General features: G+C 36.0%; 1 protein-coding gene across 1 annotated transcript in view; it reads left to right on the top strand.

Annotated features, from left to right (window-relative positions):
• The window catches only part of GALNTL6 (polypeptide N-acetylgalactosaminyltransferase like 6), a 476,207-nt gene that overhangs the window by 201,294 nt on the left and 251,400 nt on the right, over positions 1-23,513 (top strand). Inside the window, exon 4 of the mRNA XM_059818036.1 lies at positions 10,795-10,961. Within this exon, the coding sequence (XP_059674019.1) occupies positions 10,795-10,961 (167 nt within the window). The remainder of the gene's footprint in view (positions 1-10,794; positions 10,962-23,513) is intronic.

Here is a 23,513-nt window from a genome sequence, read left to right as displayed (position 1 = left end):
TTTCTAACCGTTGACTGCTGGTCTTGCTGTTGCTGTGTGAAGTGGTGGCCCTTCACTGTCACTCCAAGCAGTATTCCTTTTCAGAAGTCTGAGCTATGCTCGGGTTTTTTTTACACATTAAACTTTTCACAGGCCTTAGAAGAAATGCATTTTCATATTCAAAGAATTACGGGTATTTAGCTAAAGGCTGTGAGAACTTCTGTGTCCTGAACACTAATGAGATTTTCTTTCTTTTAATAATAAAAAAGCAAATTTTGCTCTACCTGTTCTGCATAACTGAAACTCTCCAACTCTCCCTTCTTTTCAGTAACAGAAGCTGAGAGAATGCCTGAACGGTGTTCTCTCAAAATATTTGAATGCAGTGTTGTTGCTGTCCCTTGTATTTTTAAAAGCAGCTAAAATGAATACGCAATGGGATTTCTTAGGGGGGTTTGGTTTTTGTTTGGCTGTATGTTTTTGTGTCTTTGCAATAGTTGCAGAGTTACTGTTAATCCTTAGTTATGTTTTAGTTAACTTTGCAGAAAGACTAGAATTACTAGACTAGTATGGGAAAGGGATATGTTATATAAATATTATAGTTATGCAGTAGTTCATATCTGAATCATCTAAAAATTTTCAGTTATTGCATTGAATGTATTTAATTACTTTCTTTTTATAAATACAGTGCATTTGTCACAATTTAAGCTATGTATATTGTCCTTAAAAATAAAATGTAAAAATCCAGCTTTAATCCCGTCCTCCAAGATAGATTCCAATGAATTCCTTCAGCATTTTATAATCTTAAAGAAAGGCTTAGTCCTGTCCTACTTCGAGACACTAAAAGAAAAATTATTTGATCTAAGTATGCTGAACTTCACAATATTTAAAAAAGCTCATGGAAATAATTAGTTGTTTGGGTCAATCTTCTATTGAATTTTTCATTATACATTGAAAGAAACTAAGAGAGTAGAAGGTTTCTTTCTAGTTCTCATTCACTTTGGGAAATCAGAAATGTTTTTATAGACGTATACATAGTGCATTGCTTTGTATTGCTGTTTACTAGTATTACCTTAACCTCATCTGGCCACAGAGCAACTGGTTAAACAAAAATTCTGGGGTAGTGAGAAAACTGTAGGTTATTACTCTGACCATTTTTCAAAGCATTTTGTGCAGTTACTGAATAATGTAGTGAAGGTGGAAAGTCATGCAGTCAAAAACATTATAGGCAATGTCCCAATTTCCAAGCCTCACCAGATTGTTCTCTGCAATTGCTTCAGGGCATCTCATTCAAAGTGCAGCTCCACAAAACAGGATCAGGAATATTTTCTATTCAAGAAAACTTGTGGCCTTCTGTCTCTGTCGTGCCTGCTGTCAGTTCCTCTGCACAATATGTATTGATAGTAACGAATAACATGGAATAATTCCCAAGTGCCTTCTGGGTGCTTTGTGTGTCTTTTTTCATAGCAGCAACAGCTAAAATGTGGCTGAAGATTGATTATTCCCCTTCCGTCCATGGGTGAGGAACAGGTTGCAGTATTTAATAGGCCAGTGAGGAGAGTCCAAGCCTGATGAGTCTGTTTCTGTTTACTGAAAAGAATTTGATAAAAGAAAAAGCTGTTTATACAAGTGGAGGACAGTAGTTCTTGTGTGGTTAGGTGCTTTGCATGTTACCTAGAATCCAGTAAAGCCTCCCACGCTGCTGAGAAAATAGCAAGCTGCAGTAAACATAACTGTGAAATCTAAACTTAATAGGGACAGGAATACTGAAGGGTATTTACCCTCCAGCCAGTTCTGTGCATCTGGGATAGCCAAGTCTATTAGCATTTGGCAATGGTTAAAGCCAGAACTTTTAGCTCTCATATAAGACAATACTAAAATTGGAAAGTACATCAACTTCACTAAGATCTGGGAGAAATGTGGAATGTTCTGGGGATCTGTACCTTTGCAGTTCACAGGTGAAAGTGATGATGTTATATGCTGTTAATTTAATAGTTTTATGAAACGCTTCAGTATACCTTCCTTTTCCTTATCTCCATTCTTGCTTCCTTTCCAAGCATATTTTCATACAGTTAGGCATGTATCTAATGTGAATTTGCATAAGACTGGATACTTCTAAATGAGATTTCAGCTCTAATATTAACAAAACATGGCAAGTGCCAGTGGTACATTCCCACTGGCAACAGAATTAGTTGTTATACATCATATAATAAGGACAGCAAATGTGCAGCAAGCCTGGAATGAAAAAGCAACTTCTTTCTATTTTGCCTGGTTTGATTATGAATAACCTTATCAAGCTCTAATTTTCCAAAGGCTGCGCTGGCCACAAGATGTGGTAGCAGGCATGAGAACTTACTGATCATGAGGCTTGATGGCAGCACTCTCACAGCGTTTGCCCCCATGATTTTGGTGTTAGAGACACTGGTCAGACCTAGTAATATCTCACTCATTATTTAATCTCATATATTGTGTATGGGAGATGATGTTGAGAGAGAGGTGTGAGCCTGGTCATGTATTACTGTGAAAGGGAGTGGAGGAGAGATGTAGGTAGATCACAGAAGGAATGTCTTAAAATACTTAGGCAAACTGGACATAATAAGTCCATGGGCCCTGATCGGAAGTATCCATGAATGCTGAAGGAACTGATATCATTCTGAGGCCACTCTCAACTATCTTTGAATGATCACAACAACTGGGAGAGGTTCCTGAGGACTGGCACAAAACTGGGATGAGTGGCTGATATGCCAGAGGGTTCCTAGGAGCCTACGGGATGGCTTTGGAATGTAAGGGCAAGTGGTAAAAGAATAATTAGGATTTCTGAAACAGAAGTTAAAGGGTAGTGGAACGTCATGGGTTGGTTTGTTCCTGAAGTAGCATGCTTAAAATGCAATTTGAGATGACAAAAGCCCGAGGTTTTAATCCTGTTTCTTCTCCTTCAACCAGGAAAATGAACCTCAACTCAAAATAGAGGCTTTTCATTGATCATGCTAAGGTCTGCCTGCCTTTTGAGAGACGATCAGACAAGTGTGCTTGGTGTGAATGAGTGAATTTTGAGTACATTGCTGTTTCTGTAATCTTCTCTCAAAAAAAGAGGAAAAAAAGTGGTTTGGGGGTGTGTGTATGTGTATATATTATAAATTGGGCTGCTTGCTGGTATTTTGGAATTCATAGGTAATAAAGTGCAAGGTTCAAGTTGAAATATAGCACTGGGATGCCTGCTGATGTAAGCTTGCTTGTGAGGGCTTTTGAGATGGTGTAAAATTACTACAGGCATTCATTTTTTTCCCCAAGCCTAGATTTAATACATATGGGTAAGTAGATAAGTTTCTTAAAGCATGTTAAAGCAGGTTTTTTTGTTTGGTTGGGTTTTTTTTTAATTTTTGTTAGATCTTTCCATGGGTGATGATGGTTTTATACCTCACTATCTCGTAAAACAAAGCTTTGCAAACATAAACATTCTTTGTATCATAAAGCTTATCTGCCTCTTGTGTTCTTCCCTTGGTTAGAGAAAACTTTCGGTTTGAAGCATGAAGTGAAGCAAGCTCACTGACTTTGATTTCTTCAATGACATGCAGTGCTGCTGGAGGGATTTTCTATGACAGACAAATGATGCAATTTTACGTAAAGTAACAAGCACCTAATTCAGCTCTCTTAGCTCTGATGAAGTCCATGCTGAGGGAAACCTACATAGAGAACACAGGGCTTTGCCTATTTAGTTTCCAAGACATGTTGTTTGTTAGTGCATTTAATAGCAATAATGCAAACTATTTCTACTGTACAACTTAATCTTTCTCTTTGTTTTTTTCATGAAAATAGCAATAATGTTTTGGAGAAGGTTTATTTGTTCTAGTAGGTAAAAGTGTTGTGACATCTATTGAGGCCCATAACCAGTAATGCCTGCTTGCTTCCCAGCTGTGAGCCACTGTGAAAACAGAGATTACTTTCTCCTCCGTCAGCTCACAGCCAAGCTAATTTTACAGCCTTGTCAAATGGCAGCAGAAATTACTAGTTACCACTACTTTATCAGGCTCAGTTGACAAGGCCAGATTGGAACAGAAACACAGTGTGACTGAAGCTTGTTGCTGTAAATTGGATACTTTGACACGCTAAGACAATTACTATGTAAATCTTCACTGGAAAATGTTTTGTCCTGGTAGCTTTGTAGAGGACTTGTCAGTAGCTGGGAGCCCGGTGGGTGCTGTAGTTCCTTTAATAAAGGGAAAGAAAAAGTCAGATCTGAAAAAGCAGCTCAGCTAAGAGAGCATGCGCTGACAAAGCCAGTGGAAAAAGAAGGTTGAAAATCTCTATTTTGCTCTAAGTTTCTCTGACAGTACCTGTTAGAGGAGACTATTGGAGGTGGGCTACTTTTATGATTCAGTAACTGCTGTCGTAGGCTGCTACCTTGCTTCCTAAATGCAGCAAAAGGATGTCTGCAAGACATTTAACTTCTCCTATGCTATTATCTATCAGAAAGGGTGGCTTACAAGGTTGTTGATGTGTCTAGAAGGCACAGAACCTGGTAACTGGCCAAGGCATTGCTATTGGCATCCCTTAATGTGCATAAAATATTGTTGTTATATCCACAGGGTCAAACAAATTGCTGCTTTTATGAATTGGCGTTGCTGTAAAGTGGCTGAAATGGTGCCCACCCTGCTCTCCTTTGTCATCATTTTAGAAGCCCATTTTCTTTCTTTTGTTCTTCTACAGAGGCAGTAGATTTCTACATGTTTCTGTTAACAGAGAGGCTGTAGAGCTGGAGAATTTTGCAGTTCTGCATCTTTTCTGAAGCTAATATGATGGTTTAGGACTTCTTTTTTCTACTTATAAACTCATCAGGGAATTAAACAGAACTATCCCTATACCTTGAAATAAAAGGATGCTATTTCTTTATTTCTGCCTGGTAGAGTAGGCTAACTTACAAAATGAAATCATAATAGTCTTAGGATGCTCAGTAGTGAATAATAAAGTGTAATTGTAACTCCTTTTCACTAGCTCTCTTTTTATGAGCGGTCCTCTTTTCAAGTTGTATTTTATTAGTGCCTGCTGCAAAGAGCTTCCAGGTGTTTCTATGACAATTTTTTCTTCCTCAGGCAACTTAGTATTTCAGGAGTAGAGAAACTTACTATTCGTTTAACCTTCTAAAAGTCTCCCTGCAACTTTGAAACTGACTCTAAAAGTGTTTTATTCAGAAACTAGGTTTTGATTCTTATTTCAACCCAGCAGAAGAATTCTATATCTCAAAGGAATAACTAAATCAGTGTTAAGTGTTTTAAAGCTAGTTAAAGGGTGTGACAGTGTATCATCTTTATGAATAAGCCTTGAATTCCTGGAGCCAGATGCCCAGCTACGATAACAAACTGTATGAACAGCATGCCAAATACAAAGCTGGTAGATAGTTCCACTTTGTCAGTTATGTGTATTTATTATTTTTCACTACACAAATTATTTACAAAGAAACTCTACCTTAACTTTTTGTAAAGAACTTTGATTTCATAGTAGCCATTTTCTGGTGACTCTGTGGTAGGTGTGTATAACAAACAGTATTGTGCAGCTTTCAGAGTTCAGTTTTTCAAAACAGTAATAAACAACATACTTGAATCATAGGTATGATTAGTGCTTAGTAATGTATTTAATAATGGAAGGGAAAGAGGAATGAGATTCTTTGGCCAGAGATAGTGAAGAGGTACTTATTGATTTGAAAATTAATTTGGAAACAGTTCATGCCCTGGTAGACAAGTCCTCTGTTTTTAAAAATCTCATCTGAAAGTCTTGAAGGGACAAATTTAATGATGCAGTATTATTCTTTGATAAGAAATATCAGATATTGAGTTCTGAAATATCATGGAAAGAAAGACAAGATTGATCAAGGATAGCGATATTTGTAAGCATAATTCAAGGTTCATAACTTTTGATTCATTATAATAATCTTGAAAATGTCATTGTATCTGATTCATCAGCAAATTCATCATTTGGAGCCAATTTTTTCATACATACATACACAAGAGTTTGTGTCTATAAAATATTTTTCTGGCAAAGTCCAAATTGCTAATGTTATTTCATAATTCTGAGGATTTGTGCAAGGGAAATGCATAATGCCCCTTGCATGTTCTCCTCTTCAAACTCCCTTTCTTCTGAATGCTAATGTAATAACTTCAATAAGAAAATGCAGGTGTGAGCTACTTACTTAGCAGGATGACAGTTGCTTATCATGGTTATTTTCTTCCTAGGTATTTCTACCAAAACATTTGTATATAATTTTCAGACTTATTCTGACATTTAAGATTTTATTAAATAATAAGTTTGCAGAAATCTATAACATTTATGTGAAGAAATTGTCATTCTCATAACCTTAGCTACTTGAACCTATTATTCAGCATTGTTCCACGAATAAGTACTGATATGCTGCACTTAAGTATGTGATGTTTAAGTGCAAGAAAAGAGGCATCTTTAGGAAAGCATCTGTAGTACTTTATTAAGGTCAATCTGTAGTATTCTATTAAGGTTAAGCAGAAAATGCTTATGCTGAGTAGGAGCACTTTTCTCATTTCAATCATCAGGTGGTTCTCTCCCTTGAATAGTATTCCTGCCATGAGTTCTAGATATGTATGGTTGTTTCTTCACCCTCTCACCCCCTCCTAACTTGTTGATTCAGGCATTTGAATATACCCCCTCCCAACTTGTTGATTCAGACATTTGAATACTGCACTTTTGAAATAAATGACCTAGCTTTCCAAGGTAATCTCTTTTGATGGCAGCCACTTATTCACTTTGAAAAGTACAACCAAAAGGCTAGTTATTATTTGACTGAACTCTGTCTGAAAAGTTCTGCGTTTTTAAAAGTTTAGGGCAAGTGCATGGTGTAAAAACACAAAAATTTGAACTACAGACTTTCTTTAAATTTAAAAAAAAAAAAAGTCCACCTGCAGAACACAATGGACTTCCACTTCCCAGTTTGCCTTTATAACAATACCAAAATGCAGTAGGATTATACTGCAGAAGCAAATTATTTTGGTTTAATAGCTAACTTGCCATATGGAGTAATGATAAGCTGGGTTTTTCCCTTGTTCTGTGTGGTCTTTTCTGACTGAGTGCAAGCAGTTACTCTGTGTGTGTTTAGGGGTGGAGGAGATATCCTTAGAAGTAACTTGTGTATTAGTTATATCTTCAGACTTATTAGGAGGAAAGATAACAGGCATATCAGTACAGCATGCATGTCTGATACAAATACTCCTACAATTACATAGTGGTTAGAAACCATGGACAGAACAGTTGTCTGAGTCAAATCACCTGTCTTCATCTTCTTTTAGCATTCAAATCAATCTTGTTACTGCCAAATGGTCATGAGTTATTTTAGAAGTTAATCCAGATGAAAATACCACTAGGGCAAAAACTGGTCCTGATGGAAACAAACTAAAAATAGCAAATAAGACCTTAGTATTAAAAATTATTTTGAAAGACCTAGTAGTTGCACCCTTTTTTCAATTCTCCACTGATGGTTTTTGTTGTTTTTCTTAATTCCTGAACCAGAATATGATGTGATACTAAAGCTCTACAGTAATACATTTGCCTTTATCAGTTGCCCTGTGATTTGATAATGAAAACGATAGCATAAAGTAATGCTGATTGACATCAACTGTTGCATATAAAAAACTCTTATCTTTTCTGCTTAAAATGTGAATCATACATCTACCTAGACTGGTTTATGTTGTAGGCACCATTAATAAATTTAAATATAATAATAGTTTATGACTATGGACTTCACTCTGACCTAGTGATATTATAACTAGTTCTTTACTCTACGCAGAAAGACCTGATTGTTATTTCGAAGACTAGCAATGGCTTACAAGAAGCCATGTGTGTGCTTCCAAGAAGTGTGTGGCAGCTAGGGTATTTGGCATCATTTCTAAAATACGGGATATAAAAGAAGCACACTGATGAATTTTGAACAAATGTTGCACATTTTTCTCTTAGTAAATCCAGTGTCTCAGCAGTGGATGTCAAACTGCATCTTTATTGCCTTTCCTGAGCATTACAGCTATCCGTCAGATCTGTCCTGCAGCCCATCACAGCACAGAGCCAGCTATACTCTTCTACAGATAATGCTGAATAGAACTTCAGACAAAATGGATTTCTGTGTTACGCCATCTAAAACATAGTGATCTTCTGTTAGAGTCTGATGTCAGAGAGCAAGGGACTAAAAATGAGCAGAATTTAACTTGCTGAAGAAAGGCAAGTAGGCCACCGCTTTGAAATGTAACAGATTGTCTTAAGAATAGAAGATAATGAAATTTAAGGTTTCATTTCTACCAATTTGAGAATATGACCAGCTTTTTTGAGAAAAGTAGGAAAAGGGCATTTTGGTGGTTTGTGGCTCTTGCTGCAAATCAATTCACATATAGCCAGCTACCTTTGCAACGACTATCAAAGTAAAAGTAAATATAAATTAGGATTAAAGGTCAAAGTAGAATGACAGAGACACATTAAGAAAATGTAAGGTGTTTTTCCTCTTCTGTCTTCTAAGCATGGCTGTCTCTTAGCATTAATAGAGCAATCTCTTCCATAGGAAGAACAAAATAGTTTAGAACTAGGTCCATCGATGTTGCTTCTCCTTCTTATTGCTTTGAATATGCAATTACTCTGAAACCATTGGTGACAATATCCAAATCCAATGACCTTCCTCATCTCTATACGCTTAAGGTTACAATATTGACCATGCAAATACGCAAATTTCAGTACAACCTCTTTCAAAAGGTATATTGTCATACAGGAGGGGCGACATTTTTAAAAAGAAACAACATCCTGATGTATTTGGGTGGTTTGGGTGTTATTTTTTTTCCTTCAGCCTTTAGAAGTTGTAGTCTGATGTGTGGGGTTCTTTTGCTTGGTTTTGTGTGGCATTTTTTGTTTTTGTTTGTTGGCTTGGGGTTTTATGGAGAACTTACTAGTTTTAAAATCTTACTGGAAGTTAAAAATGCTAAAGGAAAAATCATGCTTTCAGGAATAACATAAGAATTACATGCATTTATAGTAGTTGCATTTGTTCTAGTCCAAGAAGCTTCACTGTTGGCAAACAGCTGGCAACAGTAGGTGGTGGTTTTGGCAGGTGTTTTTCTTAATTTGCCAGATGAAACAGCTATATATTAATAATGGGCTTCCTTTGTTGTATTTTTTCCTACAGAAGAAAAAGAATTTTTACTTAATTCTATCACTGCAGTGGATTTTTTTCCTCCCAAATTGTTAGAATATATACTTAGCCTTTTCTGTCACTAGGTAATGAGCACTGTTTTCTCTAGAACTTCATTCTTGCAAAGCAACTGTCCGTTTTACAGTGTACGTATATGTTCTACCAGCAAGCTGCTTATTAAGAAGTTTCAAAAAGTATTATTTTTGCAAATGGCTTGTCATTAAATTAATTGTCACCACATTTTAGGAAGAAATGTCTGAATTAGAAATTTAAATCTTATTTTTTAGGAAAACATCCAAAATTTGATTGTTTATTTACAACTACATAACAGTTAATATTTTGCAAATACAACTGTAGTAGCTAAAGTTTTTATTATTTCTTTGGAGCATTTCTTCAGTGCGGTAGCTGTACAATAAATTGGTAAATATTGATTTCTAAGTGACATTTATAAAGTGGAAATGCAAACTAAGCTGCAAATATATGTAAATCAACATTGTAACCTACAGCAGTATTTGATATGTATAGTATTCTTTCTGAAAAGCAGCGAAGATATCTATACTTTTTTTATACCTAGAAGTGGCAGGTCTAAACTTTTTTCCTTTTTTTGTTGCTTTTGTTTGTTTATTGCAAGGCTGACATGCTTCTGCTTGTAGAGATGCCTTTATCAGGTGCGACTTTCTCTTGGGGAATGAGAAATCATTCAGTTACTTTGTCCCCCGAGCTGAAAATGCCGTCCCTATTAACAACAGAGGAATGTGTCCCTTTTCCCACTTTTTCAACAAAACATGAAAGATGAGATCCTATCAGTTGCAGTAACCTAAAGGTTATTCATGAAATATTCTCATCTATTAGGAGAAACTGAATTACAGGGCCATTATTTATTTTTAAAGAATGTTTTTTTGCTCAAATATGTAAACAAGTCAGTATTAAAAATAGTGAAGTTAAGCACTGATATTACATAGATCCTGTTCAATTAAGATGCTGAAGGTGCAGTGCTTTTCTTTCAAAAATGAAAGGTTGTTTATATTTTCTTGCTCATATCAGTCTGCATCTTCAGAATCATGTGTTGTTTTATCTCTGTACTTAATAGCAGCAATCAATTTGGATATCTAGATGTGAAGTTGGAGTTGTATTTGTGGATGTTGTTGTTTTGCATACCGTGAACACAGGTCAGCCAGGATAATAACACTGAATTATTTTCTAGAGTTTGTCTCTTGGTATAGTAGACTGCTTTTACAAATTTTGTCTGCTATGGACAAAAAAAGGATTATTTCAGATTTCTTTTTGCTTCATATTGTGTTTCAGAATTCTTTCTGATAAGAGGATTTGTTTTCTGAAAATAATGTTGTAGAAGATATGTCCTCTGTCATTTTTCAGGAAAACGTTTCCAGTGAAGGAAAAGCATCCAGTTCCAGCCAGTGTACTTAAATTTTGCCGTCGTTCAGATTTATTGTATGTTGCAAGCAATATAAATATTTTAAATGAACTAGCTATTGTCACATGAAAGTACTGTTTAATTATACTGTTGGATTTTATGCCAGAAGCCATGATGGGTGAATGGCCCAAATGAATGGCGGTATTTGCCAACTCAGACTTTTCAGTACGCTTATGCAATTATTTTCTTCTCTCTCCAGCTGTAAGCACAAGGTGTACTTGGAAAAGCTACCAAATACTAGCATAATTATCCCATTTCATAATGAAGGCTGGACTTCACTCTTGCGAACAATACACAGTATTATCAACCGCACTCCAGACAGCCTGATAGCAGAAATCATTCTTGTGGATGACTTCAGTGACAGAGGTAAGGCCCAACTGATTTTGTTTCAGCTTGAAATTTATAATGCAGTGTGGTCTATATAGAAACTAAAGGGAAGCAAAAAGTGAGGAGATTGTACCTGCTGGACTGCTTGCCTTGAAGTACTGTTTGATTGTTAGCTGGAATAAACTCGTATAAGTGGCTTTTGTTTTACTTTGCATGAATACTGAAATTCATCTCAAAGAGAAGAGACTGTGAACTGTTCATTGGCCTTTATTAATACAGTAGAGTATACTGTTTGTGAAATACTCAAATTTTAGTGTTTCAACAGCTTTTTCTTCGGCATCACTTTTACTCAGAAAACCTATTAACTTTGACCATTTGGATGCAATTCATTAGATTTTAATCCTGAAATTTTATTGAGTTAGACAGCTTCATATACTGGTACAAAGTAGCCATACAAAGAAATGAGACTCTCTTGAGTGGAATGTGAAAAACTGCTTTAGAATAGTTAATCAAAGTTTATATCACCTATGTACAGTAAAATTAAGAAAACTGCAATCACTTAATGATCTTTGCCATAATTACTTCTTGAAAGCAACACAAGAAGTGAATTCTCTGAAGTTCTTTAAATGAAATTTAACAATTTCTTAGGTAAAATTCATTCATAACAATGATATGGAACTGGAAAATAGTTTTTCTTTCAGATTTCTGTACATCTTTTAGGATTTCAGGCATGAAGAGCTCCGACTTTTAGCGTTTGGGTGGTTTTGGTTGTTTCTGTTGAAACATCAGTTGCTAGTGTGGATGTGAGCCTTGTTCTGAGTAGATTGATAGTGAAAAAGAGAATTGTGCTCTTTGCTAATATTTTAGGTAAAACCTTTGTCTCAGCTAGGAACTTACAGGACCAGATTTCTGACCTACAATTGTGAGAAGCCCCTAGGAGAATGAGAGGAATATTATTAGAGCGCTGCAGTGGAATCATCTTCTGTAAGATTTTTTTTTTAACTTGATATTTCAGGGCTTAAAAAGATTAATGCTGCACACATCTATCTTACCCTCTCATATCTGCTGCTTTAGTTGCAATATGTCCTTTGATGAACTGCTTCTCTGTCTGTAATGTCATTTAAGTGAAATTGTAAAGTGAGTAAAGTTCTGGCTATTCTATGTTTATAGAATCTAGACCATGGATCAAAGTTTTCAAAACAAGAAGCGTGAAATAGCACAACAATTTTTCTGCAGGCTAACAATTTCCTAGTAGTAAACAACTTACAGGGAAGTCTATAAGTTGGTTTTATTAGGTGTCTGACAAGTAAAAATGCTTCTTGTACTGAGAAAGCAGCTACTGAGGGCTATGCTTGCTCAATACGGTGATACTGTGGTGTTTTTTTTAATGGACATCATACTGACTTGTTGATGTACTTCTAAATGTGTTAATGTTTTAGAAAGCTTATCTATTTCCCATTTATTAGAAAAAGGATTAATGCCAGTAAACAGGGAATGTCGTAACTTCCTTTGCTCTTCATTGCCTGCATTAATTTAGGTTCTGCTGCTGGCTGGAAGTACTTTGGGAGTAAATATTACCTGTAATATTAATTCCTAGAACACTATAAAAATTTCCCAAATCATCTTCATATCCAGTTGTATAAATTTATCTAACTTTTCAGTGGAACAGTTTTCAGCTGGAAGTGGTTCATATAGCATGGAAATGCTTAACAAAAGTGTCTGGTTTGAAAATCTGAAAGCAACCTATTAAGACTTGTACGGAGCTGGGCCTAGAACTGTTGTGCCATTAGGAAGACTTTACATATCTGTTTTTGGTATTATTAATATAAAGATTATAAATGCATTTTTGAATGGTTGCCAGTCTTGAACTTGAACATATTTGGTACTGTATGTTTTGAGAAAAGGCTATATCATGTTTTCTTGTGCCCTTTTTTCTTTTTTTGTGAAGTGGCCACATGTAATCCAGTTGGGTTATTTTATGTTGAAAAAATGCTGACTTATATCTATCCCCCTGCCCTCCCAGTTCATAAAATAATCTTTTTTAAAAGTGATTGAATATATGTCGTGTTTACTGTTATTAGTCCTTCACCTTTTAGTTGCTTTTTCCTAGACTGATGAGAGCAGTAAAGCAGTGTGAAAGACATTGAAGACAGATTAGATCAAAAATTAAATATAAGTGTGTTCACTTGTTGTCAAAACTGATAGAATCATTGCAAGCAAAGTTTACTGCAGTGCTGAAGCAGTATAATGATTAGTGATAAATCTGCATGCTTTTTTCTCATTGTATAATTTCTCCATGAAGCTTCATATGTCAAATAGCTGACAAATGGTTATTACTTTATTTTGTTAAATCAGTTATATACTATTTAAGTGATAATGTGTATGCTATGCTTGTTCCACAACTTTGTATTATAGAGTTTTCTGGTAGGAACCTAAATGTCATCTGTAGATAGTTGAAAGTGAGAATGGGATATTTCAATAGCACTGTTACTTTAAAAGTAGTGATTAAATGACAAATGTTTTCCTCTAGGGTGTTCTACTAATCAAACTTTTCCTTTTTACAAAAGTCTAAGAAGTTGTTACAAAAAGCCAGACCTTGTTAGAAATAGAGTAGATGAGAAAAAGTAAAACTTGAAAGCGGTGTAAAAATGGATAAAAATGCTGGAGCTCTGTTGTTCTCTTAACTAATGCAAATATAAATGCTGAAATGCACATAAAGAACTTTTGATAACAGATGATGAAAATGTTTTATTGCACAGCCGGGTACCCAGCAGTTTGCTGGGTGTCTGCAAAATTACTTGTGTGTCTTCATTTTATTCATATTCACTTCTTTGGCTTTTGTGATCAAAACCAAAAACTTTAGATAGTTTGTGCATAATATTCAGTACAAATTATGACATTTAGATGTTATAAAAGTAAAAGGACATCTGCACCTTTTTAAATATCAATATAATGCAGACTGGAGACTTGGTATTAAGAGGGAGGTGAGCAAATGTTATGTAATCTGGAAGTGCAATATTTGGCTATGGACAAGTTTAATATAAAAATCTATGTGAATATAGAAAATCATCTGTGACAGTCAGAAGGAAATGTAGATTTAAATATAGGTACCTAAAGTTGCAAAATATAATTTATAGAGAGTTTATATACTTAAAAATGATGAAGGAATGGGAGGGAGAAAACTGATCAAATTACTCTCTTTGTTTCAACAACAATAGTATTTTTGATTTACATTGTAAACACAAATGGCCAAATGGTGGTGTACTGGCAAGATGAAAGGGAACTGAATCTAGAGTTTGCAGGAGTTTTACCACACATAAAAGAAATACGTTGTCACTTAACAAGCTCTATAAAAGGGAGGCAAGTATTAGACTTCTACTTAGTTTGCCTTAGAAAGCTGTTGATAAGGGAACTGACTATGCTGTGTGCTGGCAGATGCTTAAATTTAAGAATGTTTTTACTCTTCCCAACTGATTTAGCAGTCAGTTCTTCACTAGAGACTTCTGAATAACTCGGTTCTAGGCCCAAGTACTGTAGCTTTTTCACAAAAGTTTAATGATATACATGTATATCATTATATATGTAAAGTATGCAGAATATTTTAGGCTTTGTGATGGATTTTGGGTTGCAATTCCAATACCTAATTCATGCAAGCCCTGTATTCCAAACTGGGTGTAAATTTAAGACCTATCAGTTTCAGTAAGAGTCATCTGCCACGGAAAATGAACACCTTTATTTGGAGGTACCAACATACCTCTGTGTTAAGTATCTCTGCAGTGGCTTGGTGTGCACCTCTGGTATTGCAAGGCTGGTTTCTGGGAAAATGAGCCTTGTGGAAAGTAGCTTTTTTTCTGGGAGGGTTTTTTTTGTGTAAGGGTGTTTTGAAAGGGTGAGGGGGGGTTGGTTTGAGGGTTTATTTTTGGGGATGGGGTGTTTATGGTTGTCATAGTTTGCTCTGAAGTTACGGACTGTTGGCAGAGAAATCTCTGAAAACATGGCAGGAAGCAGAATGTGGATAACAGTTTTGGAGGAAAGGACAAAATTAAAAAGGAAGCAAGTTTTCATTGGTTCTGTTATGGAACAGCTTGCATTTACAAAGGAATCCTAAAAATTCTAATTAACATTCTAAAACTTTGGGGCAACGTAGATTGGCATAATTAGTTAAACAATTCATGTGAGTTGCCAACACATGATAGGTTTGTACATCAACCATTATTCCCTTTGTGTTTTAATGACTTTATTAGCATAGTCAGGCCTGTGAACTGTTACTAACACAGCGTGTGCCCATGCATTGTAAAATTGACTTACCAAGCATTTTTACTTTAGCCCATACTTCTCTATTTGGTATAGCATCTATTATAAGAAAAAATAAACAATGCCACAGCCAACAATGAATTTATTAGCAGTAACAATTATTGGGCAGTGTTTTAGTTGGAAAAAAAATAAATCAGATTTGCCAAGGAAAAAAGAAATTGGAAAACTTAGCAGCCAAGAGCTTCTTGCAGGACAGAACTAGTTTCTGCCACTGGCAATGAAGTGGTGTTTTGGTGGAAAATGACAAAATGGGAAATTTTTGTTCATGTTGATGAGCCAGTCCCTTCTCATTTTGTCACCTATTATGTTCTTCTATCTCTGTCCTCTTGCTTAGCTCTGGTTTTTGCACCACTAATTTGATTTTCAGAGTATTGTACTGTCCCACATCAGATACCATATGCTTTGCACCAGATGTCTGTTCTATGAATAGCCCAGATAAATAACATGCAGGTCAGTCTGCAGAACCAACCTGTGACTACTTGATCAGGGCTCAGTTGGTCAGTGACATTCAATGGCAGTGATGCGCTTTGTTTTGTGTGAGCATCGAGGAAGATCTGATCTATGGCCCAATTATCCTAATAGCCTGCCAGACCCTTTTTGGCCATATAGAGGTTGTCTGATTTTATTTTATTTTTATTTCTAAATTTTTTTATTTAAATTTAATTTTTTGACCTGTAGTTCTGTAAATGATGTTGGTGATATCATACACACAATAGGGTAAGGGAGTTTGTGCTAAAAGCAAAGCAGCTCTATAAGAGTATCAGATTGCACAACCTCCCACTCAAGAAATACATGCTGTTTGTTGCAAAGAAGCATATGCCTGTGGGGATTGGGGCACCAAATAGAACGCTTCCAACAACGTCAGTGCTGAACACATCCAAAGGAGTACATGGACACAGCTCATTAGCACTCTTCCTGGAGAAACAGTAGAACAAGGAATGGGACATTATTAATTGTTAATGGGAAGGTGTCTGGGGTTGCCTCTTGGTGCTGTGTATAGCCAAACCGGCTGACATAATGGAAGTAGGAAAGGAGCCCTAGCTGCCATCAATGGTATGTGTGGAGGCAGCAGTGGTGGTGAATGGAGGGGCTGAGGGCCATCATTGCTCTTGATGGCAAGTTAACAGCTGCCTGACTGTCTATGGCTTCTCAGAAAGCTGAGAAACAAGCTTTTATAAATGTAGAAAAATAATTCTGTGCAAGTAATTTTACGGCAATATTTTGTGACAAGTCACTGTTTGTATTTGGTGAGGGTTTTTGGTTTGGTTGGGTTTTTTGTTCTCCGTGCTGTGATGATATGGGCCATTGAGCATATTGAGCATTGCTTATGTGATTAGAATACCCCTTTGTGGCAGAAAGTAAAAAAAATAGCGGGAGGAGAAAGGCAGAAGCAGGAGCATCCCTGCTTCTACAGGAATTACTATCCTAAAAATGAGGGTTCCAAGTGAAGTTACAAGTGCCCAACTGCTGCTAAGTAAAGTTAATGAGCTGGGGAGAAATGCTGTGCTTATGAGACTAGACTGCTTGCAACTGATGCTAACGTAACCGTCTCTCTGTCATTATGTTGTACAGCATAAATATCTATCGTAGGAGAGCTGTGCTGATGCAACTTTCTGCTACCTACATAAGATGTCCTATGGTTAGAAGTTTATACAATAGGAAAAACTTCAGAAATCACCTGTTGTCCAGTAGGATAGACTGAACAAGTGTTGAGAGTTAAAAAGGAATGAGATAAATGTGCACAGAAATCTGTTGCCTTAAGTGAGTACTAAACTGAAATAATTCAGTTGAAAAGTTAAGGTTAATTCTATTTTACCTTTATAGATTAAAACAATTTGTTAGTGCTGTAGTATGTGTACATCAATATTTACGCCAGTGCACTTAAGTCAAGCTGATGTCAATATACAACAGTTCTCTGGAGAACACTAGTCATTTGGTACAGACTAGAGAGATGCGCTTCATTTTGAAACAGCTGAGAATGAAAATAAAACTAAGCAGTGACCATTGAATTTGAAGCACACTTACTCTAATAGAAGGCATGAGGAGTTGCATTATCTTTTTCATCACTATATTTTATGTATTGCATTGGCAAGAACTTTGAGAGACAACCAATATTACTCCTACACCAACACCAAAATCAGAGTGTGGTGTTATAACTTTCTCAAGCAAACTGCTGGGTATTGTTAATAAAAAGAAACATCAGGTGGTAAAAAAAATAAAAGCTGATAAAAGTCCTTGCATAAGGCTTGGTACTTGATTTAGTTCTGAAATGGTCTTTTTTTTTTTCTCCTAAGGAAAGACTGTGAGTGTCTATGTGGAACTGTAATGAAAACAGCAATTAAACAAGCTTATGCTTCTGCACCCCACCCAGGTTTACCCAAAATACGGCTCTACCAGAGAAGTTTCTGGTGAAAAGCATTGTTACATCAGTAGGGAGTGGTCCACTGCAGTAAGTTTCCAATCAGCCAAAAGTGCTAGGACAGATCTTGCCATCTTTTAATGTAACTGGAGACTGTGGAACCTGGAAGTGGCTTGCAAGGAGAAATCTTTGCCTGCGACATAAAATGGGCCTTCTGTGAAGGATTAAGCGTACAGACTCATCTTGCCACAGAAGAGCACTCTGTGTTTACCATTCTTGTCTCCTTGAAGTATCTGTCCTTGTGCTATACCATGGACAGAAGGGAGACTGCTGAGAACAAGAGGCAATGCTGCATCTGTTAGACCAGCCCGGTTTTTGCCTCTTAACCTGGGAAGGATTAATGAGCTCTTAGTAATAAGGCTGCTTGGTGACCCTATCAATTACAGTATGATTCTTGCAGTAGATGTGATACCTAGAAAGAGGACTTGCAAGTGAATAGGTGTCATCCGAAAGTCATCCCAAATGTAGATGCTGACACCCTAGGTATTTGAAAGCTGTAAACTTGACAGCTAACATTGCTATCTTGAAAACTCTTGTCAAGTTAAGCGTGCTCTTGTTAACCATGGTGTTGGCAGGTATTTGCAATACTAGGCCTAACTTACATAGACGTTATTTGTAAGAAAGTGTGAATCCACATACCTATTAGGTATGCTGAATAGTTACACCTGAAACACATAGCCTTGCCAGCTGGGAAAACTATTGCTACAGTCAAGTAATTATACGAAGGTAAAAATAGATGTTTTCTACTCCCTAAAGAATTGTGGTGGCTTCACCCCTGCTTAATGTAACATCCTGGAACCCAGAGTGATCCCAGCAACTTCAGCTGCACTGTTCATAACAGTGATAGGGTAAGCAAACCTTTACAGGAGCAGAGTTTAACGCAGCAAAATTTTGAGGTAATGTTGACCTTCACGTTGGTGTATTACTGCCTCATGTGCACTACGTCAGAAAAATTATGAGACTGGCCCTCATATAGGGTTAAAAGTTAAGTCTCTTTATCCAAAGTTGATAAAACAATACATCACTATACTTAAAAGGAGCTTTAAAAAAAAAAAAAAGGTAAAAGGCCAAACAGAAAATTAAATAAATTCAATTTCAAGATGTCAGTATTGACTAGAGATCTAACTAAACCACAGGATTTACATTTTTATACTTGGGGTATCAAGTTATAAAATGCCTCTTTCATTTCCTTTATAATGCACTCACAGATGTTATTTGAATTTTATTAAACTTGGACTTGCTTCTGGTCAAAATAAAGTACTGTCAGTGTAACAAATAACAAGTACAATTTCAAAGACATCCAAGCATGGGTTGGAATAAACTGATTTGAATCCATAATACCAAGTTTTCTGCTCTTCGCTGTCCATTCTCAATTTTGATTATTTAATATTATGATTTCTGGTATGGGGTTTTTATTCTGAAATTACAGGCTTTTGCCTTCAGCTCCGTGATGTATTTTGCAATAGCAGTTTCATTACTAAAGGCATTCTGACTTGACAGAATGGCTTTACCAATGGGAAAAGAAAGGGTTGCCCTGAGGTTGTGGAGAGTTCAACTCAGAATAATGGTCATCTTGAAGGCATCTGCAGCCCATCTCAAAATGCTTTTAATTTGCTGGAGCAAAACAATATTGTCATGCTGTGAGAAAGGGAGAGGTGGAAGAGCTTCAAATAACTGGAATTGTACACTTCACCTAGATGGAATGGATTGGGAATGTGGCTGCTGTGGGAGAAAGTTAGGAGTACCCCCCATCCCAACGCTGCCTGTACTCGGGCAACTCAAATACAGCTCAGCTGTAAAAATGAAAACTTCAGTCCTGCAATATTAATATGAAAACAAATTTTTACTTTTCATGTAGTTCCTTGAATTGGTTATAATAGAGAAGCAATTTCACTTCTGAGTACTTGTGGAGTCAGAATATGAAGGTTGTGTTTCTACAAGCTCTGTATTGGTCAATCTCTTTCGGCTTGCTCACCCTATGAAATGCTTGCTGTGCATGATGCTGATGGCTGTAGGCTGCGTCCCTTCCTCACGCGAATGTGCAGAGAATTTTTAAGATAGTAAAAAGGTGGTAGCAATGGGCAGCCTGTACTTAGCAAGATTATGTCCTCTGTGTGTCTACTTTTAAAAATATTTATGCCATACTTGTGTGGAGTGTTGTTCATGAGATATCTGAAGTATATTCTGAAATAAATCAGTATATGCCCTCTGAGTAATCTTGAAATACTAGAAGCATATTTATTCATGTAGTAAATTAAATGCCATTCTAGTTTTGTGGGGTGTTTTTTGTATTTTCTAATATGCATCTCAGCTTTGATTTGCATTTCTTTAAGGTTAAATTGAATTATGGCTGAAATTAAATTATTTTTAAATTTTTCACGTGGAATACTCAAATTTGATCTCATAAATAGGAAAGAAAAATCTCTAAACCTGAGTAAACACTGGTTTCTACGTCTGCTTTTCTCTCAAACATCAGCTGTTTACTTTCCACTCGAAAAAGCATTATTATATTGCAGTGATACATTAAACAACTTGACAAGAGACTTGAACAATTAGCTCACGGTTACCTTCTTCAGCTATTGTAATTAATGAACTATGGAAAAGATACACATTAGTAGCTGAAAAAGTGGAAAATACATAGTCCTTACACATTTTCCTACATTCCTTCCTCTTTGAGTGTTTTAAATTTAAAGAAAATTCGTCTTTTTAATTTTTTTTTAAATGTCAAAGTTGACACTATGAATTAGATGATGGGAATCTCATTGGCGTTTAGCAATTCTTAGCTAGTACTCAAAAATATTACTTCCGAAACTTCAGCGAGTAGTGTAATGGAGATGTTAATTAACTTCTACATCTTTGGATTATAATGTCTCCTGAATACAGTATTCAGTGTGAAAACCTGTGGTCAGATGATGTGGGATAGCAGCTGAAGTCCATTGCTTCGGACCTCTTGCAAACAGTCCATCTAAGTCGATCAATTTTTCTTTTCTGAGGGGTTCTTTGTTATTAGGTGTCAGGAATACAGGCCTGAGATCTACAGTATGATTTTTCACAGTCTAATCAACTAGGTCTTGCCCTAGTGTCAACATGAAGGGTTCTTGCCAACATTAGTTGTCTGTTATTTAGAAGCTTTCTTTTAATTTAAGATTGAAATTTATTCATGATCTTTTTCATACCTGACTGTTATTTCAGCATTATCCTTACTTTAAATAATTCATTATCTTCTCATTGTACACAGAAAGGGCTAGCAGCTTTCAGTTTTCAAAATTAAATGCAGTTTAATAAGGCATGACAAGCTTTTGAATTAACATCCTAGTAGTCCTTCCAAAGATGGTAGTTTGTTACAGCCAAGGTTGTCTTAATTGCAAAATTTGAGTACACCCAAGTAGACTTTCAAAATACCTTTCCCCCTTCCTGAATGCAGACTTTCAAGTAGGCTTGTAATCACCAAGCAAAATAGTAACATCCTTAAAGAACAAGCAATAGTATTGTGTGTGCCATGAGTTATGTTTTACGCATCTTAAATAACTTCAGAAAACCTTTTACATTATTTTACAGTATTATAAATGTTTAGTGGTTTGTTTTGTTCTTTTTTTTTTTCCAGTTTGCAAATCATGGGCAAGCCTGAGATCTACTAACATTATTCCAAATATACTGCCAGTAGTATAAATGAGCTGTTATTTTCCTGTTCGTTTGGTGGTACCACACTTGACATACAGGTGTAGATAGTAGCTTCTAATAATTTCTCTGGGAGATGGCTGGCAGAATGTTGATTTGGTTGCTAGCTATATGCATTTTTTTTTTTCTAAACTAAATGCTGGTGTCTTCTCTAGACTGTTTCTTACAGGTAGGGTTACTAGTGAGTGTTAAATTTTCAAATCTTAACATGACCTAGAGAAAGAAAAATCCTGTAATGCGTTTAGCAAAAGAATGCCTTCAAAGCTTTATACGTGAGGAACAAAGGTTTGTCCTGTCCTATTAATTTGGTAACCCTGACAAAATCGGAAATGTTTAAAGAGCTCTAATAGCTATTCTGACCTTGCTTCAGACATAGAGTACAACAGAAAATAATTTCAGTTCCCATTAAAGCTCTGGTATATTCTATTTCTGTCCAAAGAAACAAATGAAAAAAAGCCTTTCTATTCTATAGAATATTTTCAACGATTATTGAAAGCTGCAATTCATTTGTATTCATTTAATCTCGATGCTTTTCTGTTGAGATAACACAATACATAATTTGACAGCATTTGTTTCTGATGATTCTTTCCTGGCTAATGGCAATCAGTTCCACTATCATCTGTATTTATTTAATTTATTTATCCTGCATAAATGAAGGCCCTGTTGCCGAAAGCATCTATTTTGTTTAGTGTTGTATGTGTTTATGCAGATTTTTATTTTGTGCAGTCAAAAATCAAAAGTGTACTTATGCGTGTTTGTTCATTGCTCTGTGCATCTTGTATGTCTCACAGGAGGCATTAATGATGTATGGAATTGTCTAGTTACAAATCTTCTTGTACAAAAATACAATTATAATTTTGATTAGCTTGAAAAGGAATATTTTGTTGCCTTCAGAAATCACTATCCAGACATTTCAGTCAACTTTGGGGGCTTTTCTGTATGTGCTGTTTTCCCAAATTGAGCTCATGCATCTTTCAGGCAGATGGGCAATTTTATGACGTTTATAAACGGCTGAATGCTTTAATGGATCTGTCATGCATAGTTTGTTTTTTAAATGTTGCTGATTTGCGAACAAAACATTAATAACTTGTATCTAGCAATTATAAAGGATTTATTTTAATAGGACTGGGTCAAATCAGGCTTTCTAAATTAAAGTTAGTTCCACATACAGTGGAAGATTTTGGTGAAGAAGAGAGTGCTAGAAGCAAGATGACTTGGTACATGCCACGAGCTTTTAAGCATTCCCCTCTGCCTTCCCAAGTTACAGATATAGAATATTTTTACCTGGGGTAGTGATTTATTTTTTTTTTTTAAATTTCTTATTTTTTTCCTTTTTATTCTGTTGTATGCTTATGCATTATGAGAGTACACGGTTCAGTTTTTTCAGCTTTGCAGGCTGCTGCATAATTCCACTGAGACACAGACAGCACACAGAGGCAAACAAATCTGTTGATTTCGTTTATGGTCAGTGACTTAGCAAGCTTTTGTTCACCTGCTGTAGGAACCCCCATATCTCCCCTTCCCACGCACAAATTCAAGAAATAAGCATTAGGACAAATGCTTTAAACCTGGAATGAAGCTAATAATCAAAATAAAATGCATGCATCTGTCAAAACAGAAAAAAAAAAGTGAAAATGTTTGTAAAAAACTAATATATAGTGGAAAGCTTATTTTAAGGTAATATTTCCAGTCTATTGGTAATACTACTGGCTGGAGAGGTGACTGGACCACCCAAGCTTGAGAAAGGCCAGACTCCTGCAGTGTCTCGGCAAACCAGAGTACGCTACACAATATGGAAAATCCGAACCATTTAGAACAGGTAATTGTTAGGGATTTGGCTTTTATGTGATGGACAGAACACTTCAAATTACACCTGTAAAACATACTGCAAATGTGTGCATGGCATTCGGGGATGCAAAATTCTAGGCTGTACTGATTTCTGGGTTTGGAAGCTTGAGTGAGTGTTGCTATTGTCAGAGAGGTGTGTAGGTTGGGGGGCAGGGGGCAGGTCGGTTGGTTGTTTTGGTTTTTAAGATATATGAGCTAATTTCTCTTCCTGCTAGGTCAGGGTACTTTTCCACAATATTTTCTAGCTCTGAAAAAAATAATCGGAGGGAATGCATAATTTTAATTTGCAGGCTAAATGTTGATTCTTTATTAGGAACCTAATAATCTTTAAT

The sequence above is a fragment of the Gavia stellata genome, chromosome 5 (genome assembly GCF_030936135.1).
Source record: "Gavia stellata isolate bGavSte3 chromosome 5, bGavSte3.hap2, whole genome shotgun sequence".
Classification (NCBI taxonomy): domain Eukaryota; kingdom Metazoa; phylum Chordata; class Aves; order Gaviiformes; family Gaviidae; genus Gavia; species Gavia stellata.
Note: the sequence above shows the minus strand (reverse complement) of the source record. Positions and strands in the feature narration are given on the sequence as shown.